At 37.0% G+C, this 13,721-nt stretch overlaps 1 protein-coding gene across 8 annotated transcripts in view; it reads right to left on the reverse strand.

Annotated features, from left to right (window-relative positions):
- The window catches only part of CLASP2 (cytoplasmic linker associated protein 2), a 223,624-nt gene that overhangs the window by 34,249 nt on the left and 175,654 nt on the right, over positions 1-13,721 (reverse strand). For all 8 annotated transcript variants that reach the window (XM_025375041.1, XM_025375040.1, XM_025375039.1 and 5 more), the window contains 2 exons: positions 13,240-13,393; positions 10,129-10,357 (listed from right to left, as the gene is read on the reverse strand). In XM_025375041.1, the coding sequence (XP_025230826.1) occupies positions 10,129-10,357; positions 13,240-13,393 (383 nt within the window). The remainder of the gene's footprint in view (positions 1-10,128; positions 10,358-13,239; positions 13,394-13,721) is intronic.

The following is a 13,721-nucleotide window of genomic DNA, read 5'->3' on the forward strand; positions in this document are numbered from 1 at the left end:
AGAATTGCTTGAATCCAGAAGGCAGAGGTTGCTGTGAGCCAAGATTGTGCCACAGCACTCCAGCCTGGGTGAAAGAGCAAGAGTCCATCAAAAAAAAAAAAAAAAAAAAAAGAAATAAAGATAAAGAGCATCCAAACATAAAGAGAAAGTCAAACTATTTCTGTTTGCAGACAACATCATTTTATATTTAGAAAACCCCATAATCTTAGCACAAAAGCTCCTCAAGCTGATAAACAACTTCAGCTAAGTTGCAGGATATAAAATCAATGTACTAAAATCACTAGCATTCCTATACACTAACAACAGCCAAACCAAGAGTCAAATTAGAAAGGCAATCCCATTCACGACTGCCATAAAAAGAGTAAAATACCTAGGAATATAGCTAACCAGAGAAGTGAAAGATCTCTATAATGAGAATTACAAAACACTGCTCAAGAAATCAGAGAAGACACAAACAAATGGAAAAACATCTCAGCTCATGGATAGGAAAATCAATATCATTAAAATGACTATACTGCCCAAAGCAATTTACAGATTCAATGCTATTCCTATCAAACTATCAATGACATTCTTCACAGAACTTGAAAAACCTATTTTAAAATTCATATGGAACCAAAAAAGAGCCCAAATAGCCAAGGCAATCCTAGGCAAAAAGAACAAAGCTGGAGGCATCATGTTACCTGATTTCAAACTATACTACAAGGATACAGTAAGCAAAACAGCATGGTACTAGCACAAAAACAGGCACGTAGACCAATGAACAGAATAGAGAGCCTAGAAATAAGACTGCAAATCTGTGATCATCTGATCTTCTACAAAGATGACAAAAACAAGCAATGGGAAAAGCTCCCTACTCAAAAAATGGTGCTTGGATAACTGGCTAGCCATATGCAGAAGACTGAAGCTGGACCCCTTCCTTATACCATATACAAAAATCAACTCAATATGGATTAAAGATGTTAAATGTAAAACCCAAAACTATAAAAACCCTGGAAGACAACCTAGACAATACCATCCTGAACACAGGAAAGGGCAAAGATTTAACGACAAAGATACCAAAACCAATCACAAGAAAAGCAAAAATAGGCAAGTGGGATCTAATTAAACTTAAGAGCTTCTGCACAGCAAAAAGAAGTACCAACAGAGTAAAGAAAGGGAGAAGATATTTGTAAACTATGTGCCTGACAAAGGTCTAATATTCAGCATCTATAGAGAACTTAAACAAATTTACAAGCGAAAAACAACCCCATTAAAAAGCGGGCAAAGGACATGAACCGACACTTCTCAAAAGAAGATATACAGATGGCCAACAAGCATATGAAAGAAAGCTCTGTATCACTGATCATTAGAGGAATGCAAATCAAAACCGCAATGAGGTATCATCTCTTACCAGTCAGAATGGCTGTTATTAAAAAGTCAAAAAATAACAGATGTTGGTGAGGTTATGGAGAAAAGAGAACACTTAAACACTGTTGGTGGGAGTGTAAATTAGTTCAACCATTGTGGAAAGCAGTATGACACTTCCTCAAAGAGCTAAAAGCAGAACTACCATTCAACCCAGCAATCCCATCAACTGGGTATATACTCAAAGGAATAATAATCATTCTACCATAAAGACACATGCACACGAATGTTCACTGCAGCACTATTCACAATAGTAAAGACATGGAATCAACCTAAATGCCCATCAGTGACGGATCAGATAAAGAAAATGTGGTACATATACACCATGGAATACTATGCAGCCATAAAAAAGAATGAGATCACGTCTTTTTTGGGAGCATGGATGGAGCTGGAAGTTATTATCCTTAGCAAACTAACAGGAACAGAAAACCAAATACTGCATGTTCTCACTTACAGAAAACCAAATACTGCATGTTCTCACTTACAAGTGGGCACTAAACGATAAGAACTTATGAACACAAATAAAGAAACAGACACTGGGGTCTACTTGAGGGGGTGAGGGTGGGAGGACAGGAGGAGGGAGAGGAGCAGAAAAGATAACTATTGGGTTCTAGGCTTAATACTTGGGTAATGAAACAATATGTACAACAACCCCCTGTGATATGTGTTTACCTATGTAACAAACCTTCACATGTACCTCCAAACCTAAAAGTTAAAAATAAACAAATGAGAAATATTTCAAATCAGCAACCTAACTTTACAACTAGAAAAAGCAACAAACTAAACCTAAAGCTAGCAGAATGAAGAAAATAATAAAGATCAGAGCAGAGAGCAACAAAATAGAGAACAGAAAAACAGAAAATAAAAAAAATCAATGAAATCAAATGTTGGTTCTTTGAGAAGATAAAAAAAGTTGACAAACCTTCAGCTAGATCAGCAGTTCCCAACGTTGTTAGCACTAAGACTGGTTTTGTGGAAGACAATTTTTCCACAGACCAGGGCAGACAGGGGATGGTTTCGGGATCAAACAGTTTCACCTCGGATCACCTGGCATTAGATTCTCATAAGGAGTGTGCAACCTAGATCCCTCGCACAACAGGATTTACGCTCCTATGAGAATTTAATGCTGCTGCTGATCTGACAGGAGGCGGAGCTCAGGTGGTAACACTCACTAGCCTGCCCCTCACCTCCTGCTGTGTAGCCCGGTTCCTAACAGGCCACAGACTGGTACTGGTCCCAAGCCTGGACTTGGAACCCCAGCGCTAGATGGACGAAGACAAAAAGAGAGAAGGTTCAAATTACTGAAATCAGAAATGAAAGCAGGGACATTACTATTAATTCTATAGAAACAAAAAGGGTTATGAAAGAGTATTATGAACAAACTGGATAACCCAGATGAAATAAACTCCTCAAAACACAAAACCTACAAAGACTACATCACAAAGAAATTTAAAAATCTGAATAAATCTTTGTATTATTAAGGAGACTGAATCAGTAATCAAAAATCTCCTGACAAAGAAAAGTCCAGGACCTGAGGGCTTCACTGTTGAATTCTACCAAACATTTAAAGAAGAATTAATATTAGCCCTTCTTAAATGTTTCTGAAATACGGAAGAGGAGGGAACACTTCCTAACTCATTCTATGAGGCCAGCTCACCCTGATACAAAGCCAGACAAAGATACTATAAGAAAAGGAAACTACTGACCAATATCCCTCATGAACACTGATGCAAAAAACCTGAATAAAATACTAGCAAACCAAATTCAGCAGCATATTAAAAGGATTATACATTACGACCAAATGGGATTTATTCCTAAATGCAAGGATGGCTCAACATACAAAAACTGATCAATGTAATATACCACATTAACAGAATGAAGGAACAATCCTCACATATAATCATTTCCATGCTTACAGAAAAAGCATTTTATAAAATTCAGCATTCTTTCCTGATAAAAAACACTCAATAAGCTAGGAATCAAAGAAACTACTCCAAAATAATAGAAGTGATATATGAAAAATCCACAGTAAACATCATACTTTCTTCTGAGATCAGAAACAAGGTAACAGCACCCGCTTTTGCCTTTTCTCTTCAACATAGTATGGAAAGTTCTAGCCAGAGCAACCAGGCAAGAAAAAGAAAAAAAAAAGCATCTAAAATGGAAAGGAAGGAGCAAAATTATCTCTGTTCACAGATAATACAATCTTATATTTAGAAAACTCTAGACTCCACACACAAAAATTAGAATAAATGAATTCAGCAAAGTAGGACACAAAATCAATACCCAAAATCATTTGCATTTCTATACATTAACAATGAACAATCTACAAGGGAACTTACAAAAATAATTCCATTTCACGAGCATCAATCAGAAAAAAATATGGTCACGTGTTGCTTAACAACCGGAATACGTTTTGAGAAATGTGTTAGGTGATTTCTTCACTGTGTGAACTTCACAGAGTATATTAACACAAACGCTGTAACCTACTATATACCTAGGCTATAAATTAGAACTAACAAATGAATTCAGCAAAGCAGTAGGACACAAAAATCAACACTCTAAAATAATTTGCATTTCTATACATTAACAATGAACACTCTAAAAAGGAACTTAAAGATAGCCTATTGCTCCTAGGCTACAAACCTGTACAGCATATTAATGTACTGAATACTGCAGGAAACTGTAACGCGGTAAGTATTTGTGTATCTAAACATAGAAAAGGTACAGTAAAAATATAAAAGATAAAAAATAGTACACTTGTAAAGGGCATTTACCATGAATGGAACCTGAAGGACTGGAAATTGCTCTGGGTGAAATCAGTGAGTGGTGAGTGAAAGTGAAGGCCTAGGACATTCCTGTAAGACTTATAAACACTATACACTTAGGCTATACTACATTTACAAAAAGATTTTTCCTTCTTCAGTGATAAATTAATCTTAACTTACTATAACACTTTTACTTTACAAACAAATTTTTAAAAATCTTTTGACTCTTGGGTAGTAACACTCTGCTTAAAACACAAACGCACTGTACAACTGTACAAAAATATTTTCTTTCTTTACATCCTTTTTTCTTTTTTTTTTGAGAAAAGGTCTTGGTCTGTTGCCCAGGCTGGAGTGCAGTGGTGCACTCACTGTACCTCCTGGTCCTCAAGTGATCCTTCTACCTCAGCCTCTCAAGTAACTGGGACTGAAGGTATGTGCTGGCGCCCTGGCTACATTTAAAACAAAATTTTTTTGTAGAGATAGGTCTCCCTGTGTTGGCCAGGCTGGTCTCAATTTCCTGACCTCAAGAGATCCTTTCACCTTGGCTTCCTGAAGTACTGGGATTACAGGCATGAGCCACTTCACATTCTTATTTTAGGAGCCATTTTCTATCAAAGATTTTAAAAATTTTAAAACTTTTTTGTTAAAACCTAAGACACAAACACACACATTAGTCTAGTCCTACACAGGGTCAAGATCAACTTCACTGTCTTCCACCTCCACATCTTGTCCCACTGAAAGATCTTCAGGGGTAATAACATGCATGGGGCTGTCATTTCCTATGACAACAATGCCTTCTTGTGGAATACCTCCTGAAGGACCCAAATGAGGCTGTTTTACAATTAACTTTTTTTTTTTTTTAAATAAGTATGAGTACACTGTAAAATAGTGATGAAAAGTATAGTAAATACTAAAACCAGGCTGTGCATGGTGGCGCATGCCTTGCAATCTCAGCATTTTGCAAGGCTAAAGCAGAGGGATTGCCTGAGCCCAGGAGTTTTAGACTAGCCTGGACAATATCACAAAACCCCAACTTTACAAAAAAATTTAGCTGGGCATGGTAGTGCATACCTGTTGTCCCAGCTACTCAGGAGGCTAAGGTAGGAGAATAGCTTCAGCCCAGGAGGGTGAGGCTGCAATGAACCAAGATCATGCCACTGCACTCCAGCCTAGGCAACAGAGTAAGACCCTGTCTCAAAAATAAATAAATAAACCAGTAACGCAGTCATTTGTTATGGCTATCAAGTATTATGTATTGCACATAATTGTATGTGCTATATTTTTATACAGTTGGCAGTGCAGTAGGTTTGTTTACACCAGCAATATCGCAAATGTGTAATGCATTGCACTATGATGGTATGACAGCAATGATATCACTAGGTAATAGGAATTTTTTAGCTCTATTTCATCTTATGGGACCACTGTCATAAATGGAGTCTGACATTGAAATGTTATGAGCTGCATGACTGTACATTGGAATTAACTGAGGTGAAAGACTTGTACAATGAAGACTAGAAAAGACTGCTGAAAGAAATAAAAGAAGATATACATAAACAGAAGCACACCCTATTTTCATGGATTAGAACACTTAATAATGTTAAGATATCAATATTATCCAAAGACATCTACAGATTCAGTGCAATCTCTACCAAAATCCCAACGACACTTTTTACAGAAATAGAAAAATTATCCTAAAATTCATAAGGAATCCTAAGTGACAGCAAATAGCCACAACAGTCTTGAAAAAGAACAAAGCTAGAGGACTCATACTTCTTCCTGATTTCAATATTTACTACAGAGCTACAGTAATCAAAACAGCATTTTAATGGCATAAAGACCGACACATAAAACAACAGAATGTAATATACAGCCTCAGAGGCACAGGCAACAACAACAAAAATAGGCAAATTAAAGTTAATGAAAATTAAAAATTTTTGTGTCTCAAAAAACTGTATCAACAGAGTAAAATGGCAACCCACAGAATGGAAGAAAATATTTGCAAATCATGTATTCGACAAGGTATTAATATCCAGAATATACAGAGAACTCCTGCAACAACAACAAAAATAAACAACCTGATTCAAACATGGGCAGAGGAGTAGAAAAGACATTTTTCCAAAGACGGCAATCAAATGGTCAATAAGCACATGAAAAGACGCTCAACATTACTAATCACTAGGGATATGCAAATCAAAACTACAATGAGGGCCAGGTGCAATGGCTCAGCCTGTAATCCCAGCATTTTGGGAGGCCGAGGCGGGTGGATCATCTGAGGTCAGGAGTTCGAGACCAGCCTGACCAACATGAACAAACCCCGTCTCTACCAAAATACAAAAATTAGCCAGGCATGGTGGTGCACACCTGTAATCCCAGCGACTCAGCAGGCTGAGGCAGGAGAATTGCTTGAACCTGGGAGGTGGAGGTTGCAGTGAGCCGAGATCATGCCATTGCACTCCAGCCTGGGTGACAAGAGCGAAACTCCGTCTCAAAAAAAAAACCCACAAAATCTACAATAAGATATCACCACACATCCATTCAGATGGATACTATAAAACAACAACAACAACAATGAAATAAATAGTAGTGGTGAGGATATGGGGAAACTGAAACCCTTCTGCACTGGTGGTGGGAATGTAAAATGGTACAGCTGTTATGGAAAACAGTACAGTGTCTGAAAAAAATTAAAAACAGAACTACCATATGATCCAGCAATTCTACTTCTGGGTATTTACCCATCAAAACTGAAAACAGGGTGTTGAAGAGGTATGTGCACACCAATGTTCACAGCAACATTATTCATAACAGCTAAAACTTGGAAGCAACACAAGTGTCCATCAATGGATGAATGGATAAGCAAAATGTGGCATATACACACAATGGAATATTATTCAGCCTTACAAAGGAAGAAAATTCTGACATATGCTACAACATGAATCAACCTTGAGCATACCACACTAAATGAAATAAGCCAGTCACAAAATGACAAGTAATGTATGACTCCACTTATACAGAGGACTTAAGAGTAGACAAAAATCAGAGAGACAGACAAGAGAATGGCAGTTGCCAAGGGCTGGAGTGAGGGTAGAATTGGGGAGTTATTATTTAATGGGTATAGAGTTTCAGTTTTACAGCCTGAAAAGAATTAAGTAAGATGGATGGTTGTGATGGATGTGCAACAGTATGAATGTATTTAAAATCACTAAACTGTATATATAAAATGCTTAAGATAATAAATTTTATGTGTATTTTAACACAGCAAAACAAAATTGGAAAAAAGACATTACTGGGACAACTAGCAAATTCTAATGGGGTTTACGGATTAGGTGGTTATTAATATACCAATGATAATTTCATGATTTAAAAAAATTTTTAAAAATTCTGTGGTCTAGGGGGAAGAAAAGAAAAAAAATTTTTTTTTTGGTAATTATTAGTTTTTTAGAGACAGAATCTCACTTGTTGTCCAGGCTTTAGTATAGGACTCTTCACAGGCATCATCATAGTGTACTGTAGCCTTGAACTCCAAGCCTCAAAGGATCCTCCTGGCTCAGCCTCCTGAGTAGCTGGGACTACTGGTGCTAGCTAATTTCTTGATTTTGATGAGTATTTTGTTGTTATGCAGGAGAATGTCTTTGTAGAAAATAAATCCTAAAGCGTTTAGGGTGACACAGCATCAGGTTGGTAATTTACTTTCAAATATTTCAGGAAGAAAAAGTTCTCCCAATTTTTAAGTTCTTGATCATTTTAAGATGAAAAAAATACATATTTATAGTACAATCGAGGCAAGAAAAGTCAGTTGACATTTAGTCTGACAGTTTGTGACCCATGTGCATAAATGATTTTTAAATAATTAGTGCTACTGAAGCTAAGTCTCAATTTACCAGGCTGATGCTACTACATAGTGTTCAGTGGATACTTTTATGCCATGTCCAATTTATTCACCAATGTTACACCGCTATCATGACTAAACCTCAGCAAGACAGTCAACTATTTGTGACAGATTAAAACACATCAAAGCCTATAATTGGGGCAATTTTCTATATCCTTATGCAATTTGGACTTAGTTTGGTAATTGTCATAATTTTGGCTTTTTGATATTTGTGATATATTAAACAGAAGGTAATAAAAACACTCCTCAACTTTGCTAGTAATCAAAGAACTACAAATGAAGCTATTTCTCATTAATAAAAATTTTTTAAATTTAAAAAGATTTCTAATATTTAATTCCTCAATATCTAATAATCAAGGAAATACACATTCCATCACAATCATAAAAACTTTTAAACATTCTGTGTCGGTGAGAAAATCAGCACTACTTAAACTAGCCAAGTATTTTGAGATGTAAATAGGAAGTAAGTCTAAAACTTTAAATTCACCTATCCTTTAAGTGAGCAATTCCATCTCTAGAAATCTCTTAAAAGCAAATTATCTTGATTGTTCTTTTTTTTTTTTTTTGAGACAGGGTCTCACTCTGTCGCCCAGGTTGGAGTGCAGTGGTGCAATCTCAGCTCACTGAGACCTCCACCTCCCGGGGGGTTCAAGCGATTCTCCTGCCTCAGCTCCCGAGTAGCTGGGATGACAGGCGCGTGCCACCACACCCAGCTAATTTTCGTATTTTTAGTAAAGAAGTTTTCACCATGTCGGTCAGGCTGGTCTCGAACTTCTGGCCTCAAGTGTTCCAGCCACCTCGGCCTCCCAAAGTGTTGGGATTACAGGCATAAGCCACTGCGCCCAGCCGTTGATTGTTCTTAAGACTCCTGACACACACAAAAAGAATTACTTATTTATGGGCATAAAGGTTTATGCAGAAATATGTTCATTGACAGCAACATTATAGGAATAAAGAAAAACCTGAATATAGAATCATGGGATAGTGTTGACAGAAAGACTTTCAAGTTTATCTGTGTATAGTTATGTATTACTATATAGTACTAGAATCTTTAAAAAAGTATTAATGAATTAAGTAATTAAGAAACGATATGTTTCCTTATTATAAAAAATAACTAGGACAGGCACAGAGGCTCACACCTATAATCCCAGCACTTTGGGAGGTTGAGGTGGGAGGATCATTTATGGCCAGGAGTTCAAGACCAGCCTAGGCAACATAGGGAGGTCCCATCTCTATAGAAAATTTATTTGAAAAGGTAAAATTAGCTGAGTATGGTGGTCTGTAGTCCCAGCTACTCAGGAGGCTGAGGTGGGAGGATCGCTTGAGCCTAGGAGGAAAAGGTTGCAGTGAGCTATATTTCAGCGACTACACTCCAGACTGGGCAACAGAGTGACACCTAGTCTCTTAAACAAAACACTAAAACATTTGTCGTGTTTTGTACTATAGTATCAATTTTTATATAACTTACCTGCATCTTACTGCACACTGGGATTAGGACAGGTGGTATAATCATCATCCTCCTCTTTTGGAGGTGATAACTGAGACTCGGGAAAGTTAACCATCTTGCAGGCTATGCAGCTTAGTGTTAGAGCTTAGAACTAAGCCCATTTCACCCAAATCCAAATCCTAATGGTAACTTTCCTTATATTTCGTCCTTGAAATGTATTTTACTAACAAAAAAGTTGATGATTTCATGCTTAAAGGGCTACTATAAAGAATGGGTATTTCTTCAAAGGTTTTGTCATCGTGGTATAAAAATTAATGATCAAATAAATTGTGTCTGGAGATAAAGTAAATGTATAAGCTACAATTGGTTTTAGTTATTTCTGGGTGGTAACTAAGGTTTTCTTGACTTTGATCATGATCTCAAGATGACTACCCTGTTTCTCATTCAGGGGTAGAAAATTACCAAAGCACTAGAGATGAGTTCCTAGAAGACGGGAAAAAACATTCTTATTCTAAAAATTGTTGCTTTTTGGGAGTTATAATAAAAGAGCATATGCATTTCTTCTACTTCATCGATTACCAGGTTCTCCAAAACAGACAGTAGCAGTGTGACCCAGAACATACCGTCAGGAAACTGGTCCGCATCATCATCAAACATGGCTTCCTTGAGGGCAGACTTGTTGAAGGGACTGATGCTATCTGAATAGTTATATGGATTATAGTCTCGAGAGCGTGGAGAGGAGTGAGTAGGCACTGAATGAAGCAATGAAGCTTTATTATCGAGAGCTGTTTGGCTTGAGTCAGTGGCATCACCTCCTGCTCTTGGGTCAGACATCCCAGGACCACCACACATCTATCAATGGCAAGGAGAAGGCACAGCAAATTAACTCATTTGCAGGTATCTATTTAACGTTCTACAAAGATATTTCTCTACTGCTTAAAAGACAATTTTAAAAAGGTAACAATAACCAGCTAAAAAATTTAAGTAATGGCAATCAATATTATGAGTTACAATTTATATTCCAGATGTCAAAGCTTAAACATATAAACTATAGCTGTGAAGGCAAATAAGAACCGTAAAAGAATGGTGCCTCTAATGATTATTACAGTTCCTTTGCCAACGAATTGACCAGACAATATGTACCGTGTGATTACCAGCAGCTTCTCCATGTCAGTTAAAGATACAAAAGAACTTTCATAAGCAACACAGCACTACAAGCTGCCAGATTGCATTATTAAGGTAACGGTATATCATACAATAGTATGTCAACAAAGCATAGTAAAATCAAATTTAAAAAGGCTTGCTTTAAGGAGGGAAAAAAAAAACAAAAGAAAGGCTTAAAAGGCCTGCATAACTTTTGGAAGGATGCCAAAAGAATTTGGGTACGATAATGTACTTACCAAAATACGAATATGAATATTGATACAAATACTGGTATCAAAATAATTACTACCACGAGTATCAGCATCACCACCATCCACTGGGCAACTATGTGCCGAGCCATTTGCTAGGCGCTTTACAAATATTCTTAAAATATTTGCTACGCACCTATTATTAAATGCCTGGCATTGTTCACAGCATTGGGAATACATCAGTGAGCAAAAGAGAGAATGATGTCTACCCCAATGGAGTTTATATTTTAGCGGAGGGACAGATGAAAAAAAAAAAAAACTTCAATGAATGAATAAAGTATATGACATGTCAGAAGAAGGAATCATGAATGCTGAGGTGGGAGGACAGTTCACAGATTAAATAGGATGAGTAGGGTTCACTGAGAAGCCATTTGAGTAAACACTTGAAGGAAGTAAGGGAATTAGCCAAGGGGCTCTCTGGAGGTAGAGTGTTTCAGGTAGAGAAAACAGCCAATACACAGATCCTGAGGCAGAAACATGCATAGTAAGTTCAAGGAACAGCAAGGAGGCCAGTGTGGCAGAAGCAGAGTGAACAAGGAGGAAACTAGCAGGAGATGAGGCCAGAAAGGTAACAGAAAAAAAGTGTATTGTGTAGACTTTGGTTTTTACTCTGAGACAGAGACCTCCTACAGAGTTGAGTGAGAGTGGGAATGTACTGTAGGAGGTCAAGGGCATAATCAAGGAGGACAAATTTTAATAATCTAGGTGAGAGAAATGATGAAGACGATGGCTCAAACCAGAAAGGCAGTGGTGAGAATAGGCTGAATTCTGGATACATTCTGCAGTGGAGTCAGCACATTTCCTGACAGATTTGGTATAGAGGATGAGAAAAACAGAGGACTCAACAAACTCTTGTCCATGGGTTTTGGCTAGGCAACTAGGGTTGCCATTAACTAAGATAGGAAAGAGCAGCTTTAGGGGAGAAGACCAGGAGTTCAAACAGGCAGCTGAATGTGAATGTGGAACTCAGGAAAGAGGTCTAAGCTGAATAGAATCATAGTATTTATTATACTCACAACAACTTTTAAGGTAAGCAGTGACATCCCTATTTTCTTAATGAAGACTTTGAAGCTTAGAGGTATCACCTGATTAGCTAATAACTGACAGGAACTGGGATTTGAACTCATTCTGCCAAAATTCACAATTTGAGTGCCCTACCCTGTACCATGCTGTGTCTGAAAAAAAAAAAACAAAACAAAACTGAGTCTCAGTGAGGCAGTGATTCTTACTGATCTGCGATTGCTACCATATGCAGCTTTGAAGAGTAGGGAACCTCAAATATCAGTGATAAGCTGGTTTTGGCAGCCAGTTTACTAGACTGACCACAATTTAGCTCTGCCAGATAGGCACAGTGAGAAAAACAACTGCAGGACAGATGGCAGGAAGGCAGAGGAAGAAGTCCTTTGGAGATTTTCTGTAACTTTGCAAACATTGAGAAACAATGAATTCCATAGGAACCGGTGGGATGGCTCATTTTGTGAAAAGTCTAAGCTGTCAGAGACAAGTCTAAGAAGGAGCAAAGTAAAAAACTATTCTGTGTATAATGGCAGAAGCAATAAACAATATTCAAATATGTCAATAATATTAAATATATAAGAATGTTGTAGATTACAACATTCTTGCTTCAATGTAATGATGTTTTGTGTTTTTAAAAATACTTGAGAGTCAGTTACTTGCACACCAGAGAAATAAAACATTTGGCACATTATTAAAAAAACAAAACACATTCTTAACTGTAGCCACACAAACTGATGATGCAAATTACTATCACTACACCTAACAGGGAAAAAAAAATTCTAAACTCCTTATGTGTTCTTACAAGACTCAAAGTGATCTGGCCCATGTTCCACTCCTTTTCTCTCACAATGGTCCACCTACACTGGCTTTCTTCCTAGTCCTCAACTATACAAAGCTTGTTCACATCTAAATGTCTTTGGATTTGCTGATTATTTCATGGAATTCTCCTCTAGATTTTATGTGGCTTTATTTAGGTTTCAATGCAAATGCTACCTTTGGAGAGAGGCCTTCTTGGACCACAAAATCTAAAACAGACTCACTTTCCCCTAAAGCACATTCTATCCTAAAACTCTATAATATTCATCTCTATATGACAATCTAAAAGGAATTTGAAGGCAGTGATTTTGTCATATAAATCTAATGCTTCAAACAGTGCCTGGTATGTGGCAGATACTCAGTAAATACTTGTAGAGTGACTGACCCATAGAAAAGCATATTCAAAAATGACAGAAAGCAAAATGTAATTAAAATAATGCTTAATGAACAATGAAATAGTCTGCAAAGTAAGGATATTAAAATACTTACTGAATCGCCATCGTCTTTTTTAGAATCCCTTTTCAATGGCTCATTCATATCTTCTTGGCTACGGAAGCTGAAATTCTGGATTGCTTCAGTGACACCTCTAAGAGAGCTATAAATATCTTCAGAGTTCATATTTTCTGTGTCATAATCAAATGCACTATGAAAAAGATGACAATAATTTTTACTTAGGTGTAGTTATAAAATACAAACACATCTGAGGAGATTATATAAGGATATCTATAAAGACAAGATTAGAGAATGTATATCCTCAGAGCATCATTAGCAAAATAAAAAATAGCAGCTATATATAAAGTACATGTCTCTTTGTCCTTCCACCAAGGACACCTTACAGTTACTCTACAATGCACAGTCCTTAATACCTGGTTTGTCTTTCTACCTTGAAAAATGTTCTGATTAACCAGAGGTCAGCAAACTATGATGGCTTGCAGGTTAAGAACGTTTTTCACATTTTTAAATGGTTGAAA

This window comes from Theropithecus gelada, chromosome 2 (genome assembly GCF_003255815.1).
Source record: "Theropithecus gelada isolate Dixy chromosome 2, Tgel_1.0, whole genome shotgun sequence".
NCBI classification, from domain to species: domain Eukaryota; kingdom Metazoa; phylum Chordata; class Mammalia; order Primates; family Cercopithecidae; genus Theropithecus; species Theropithecus gelada.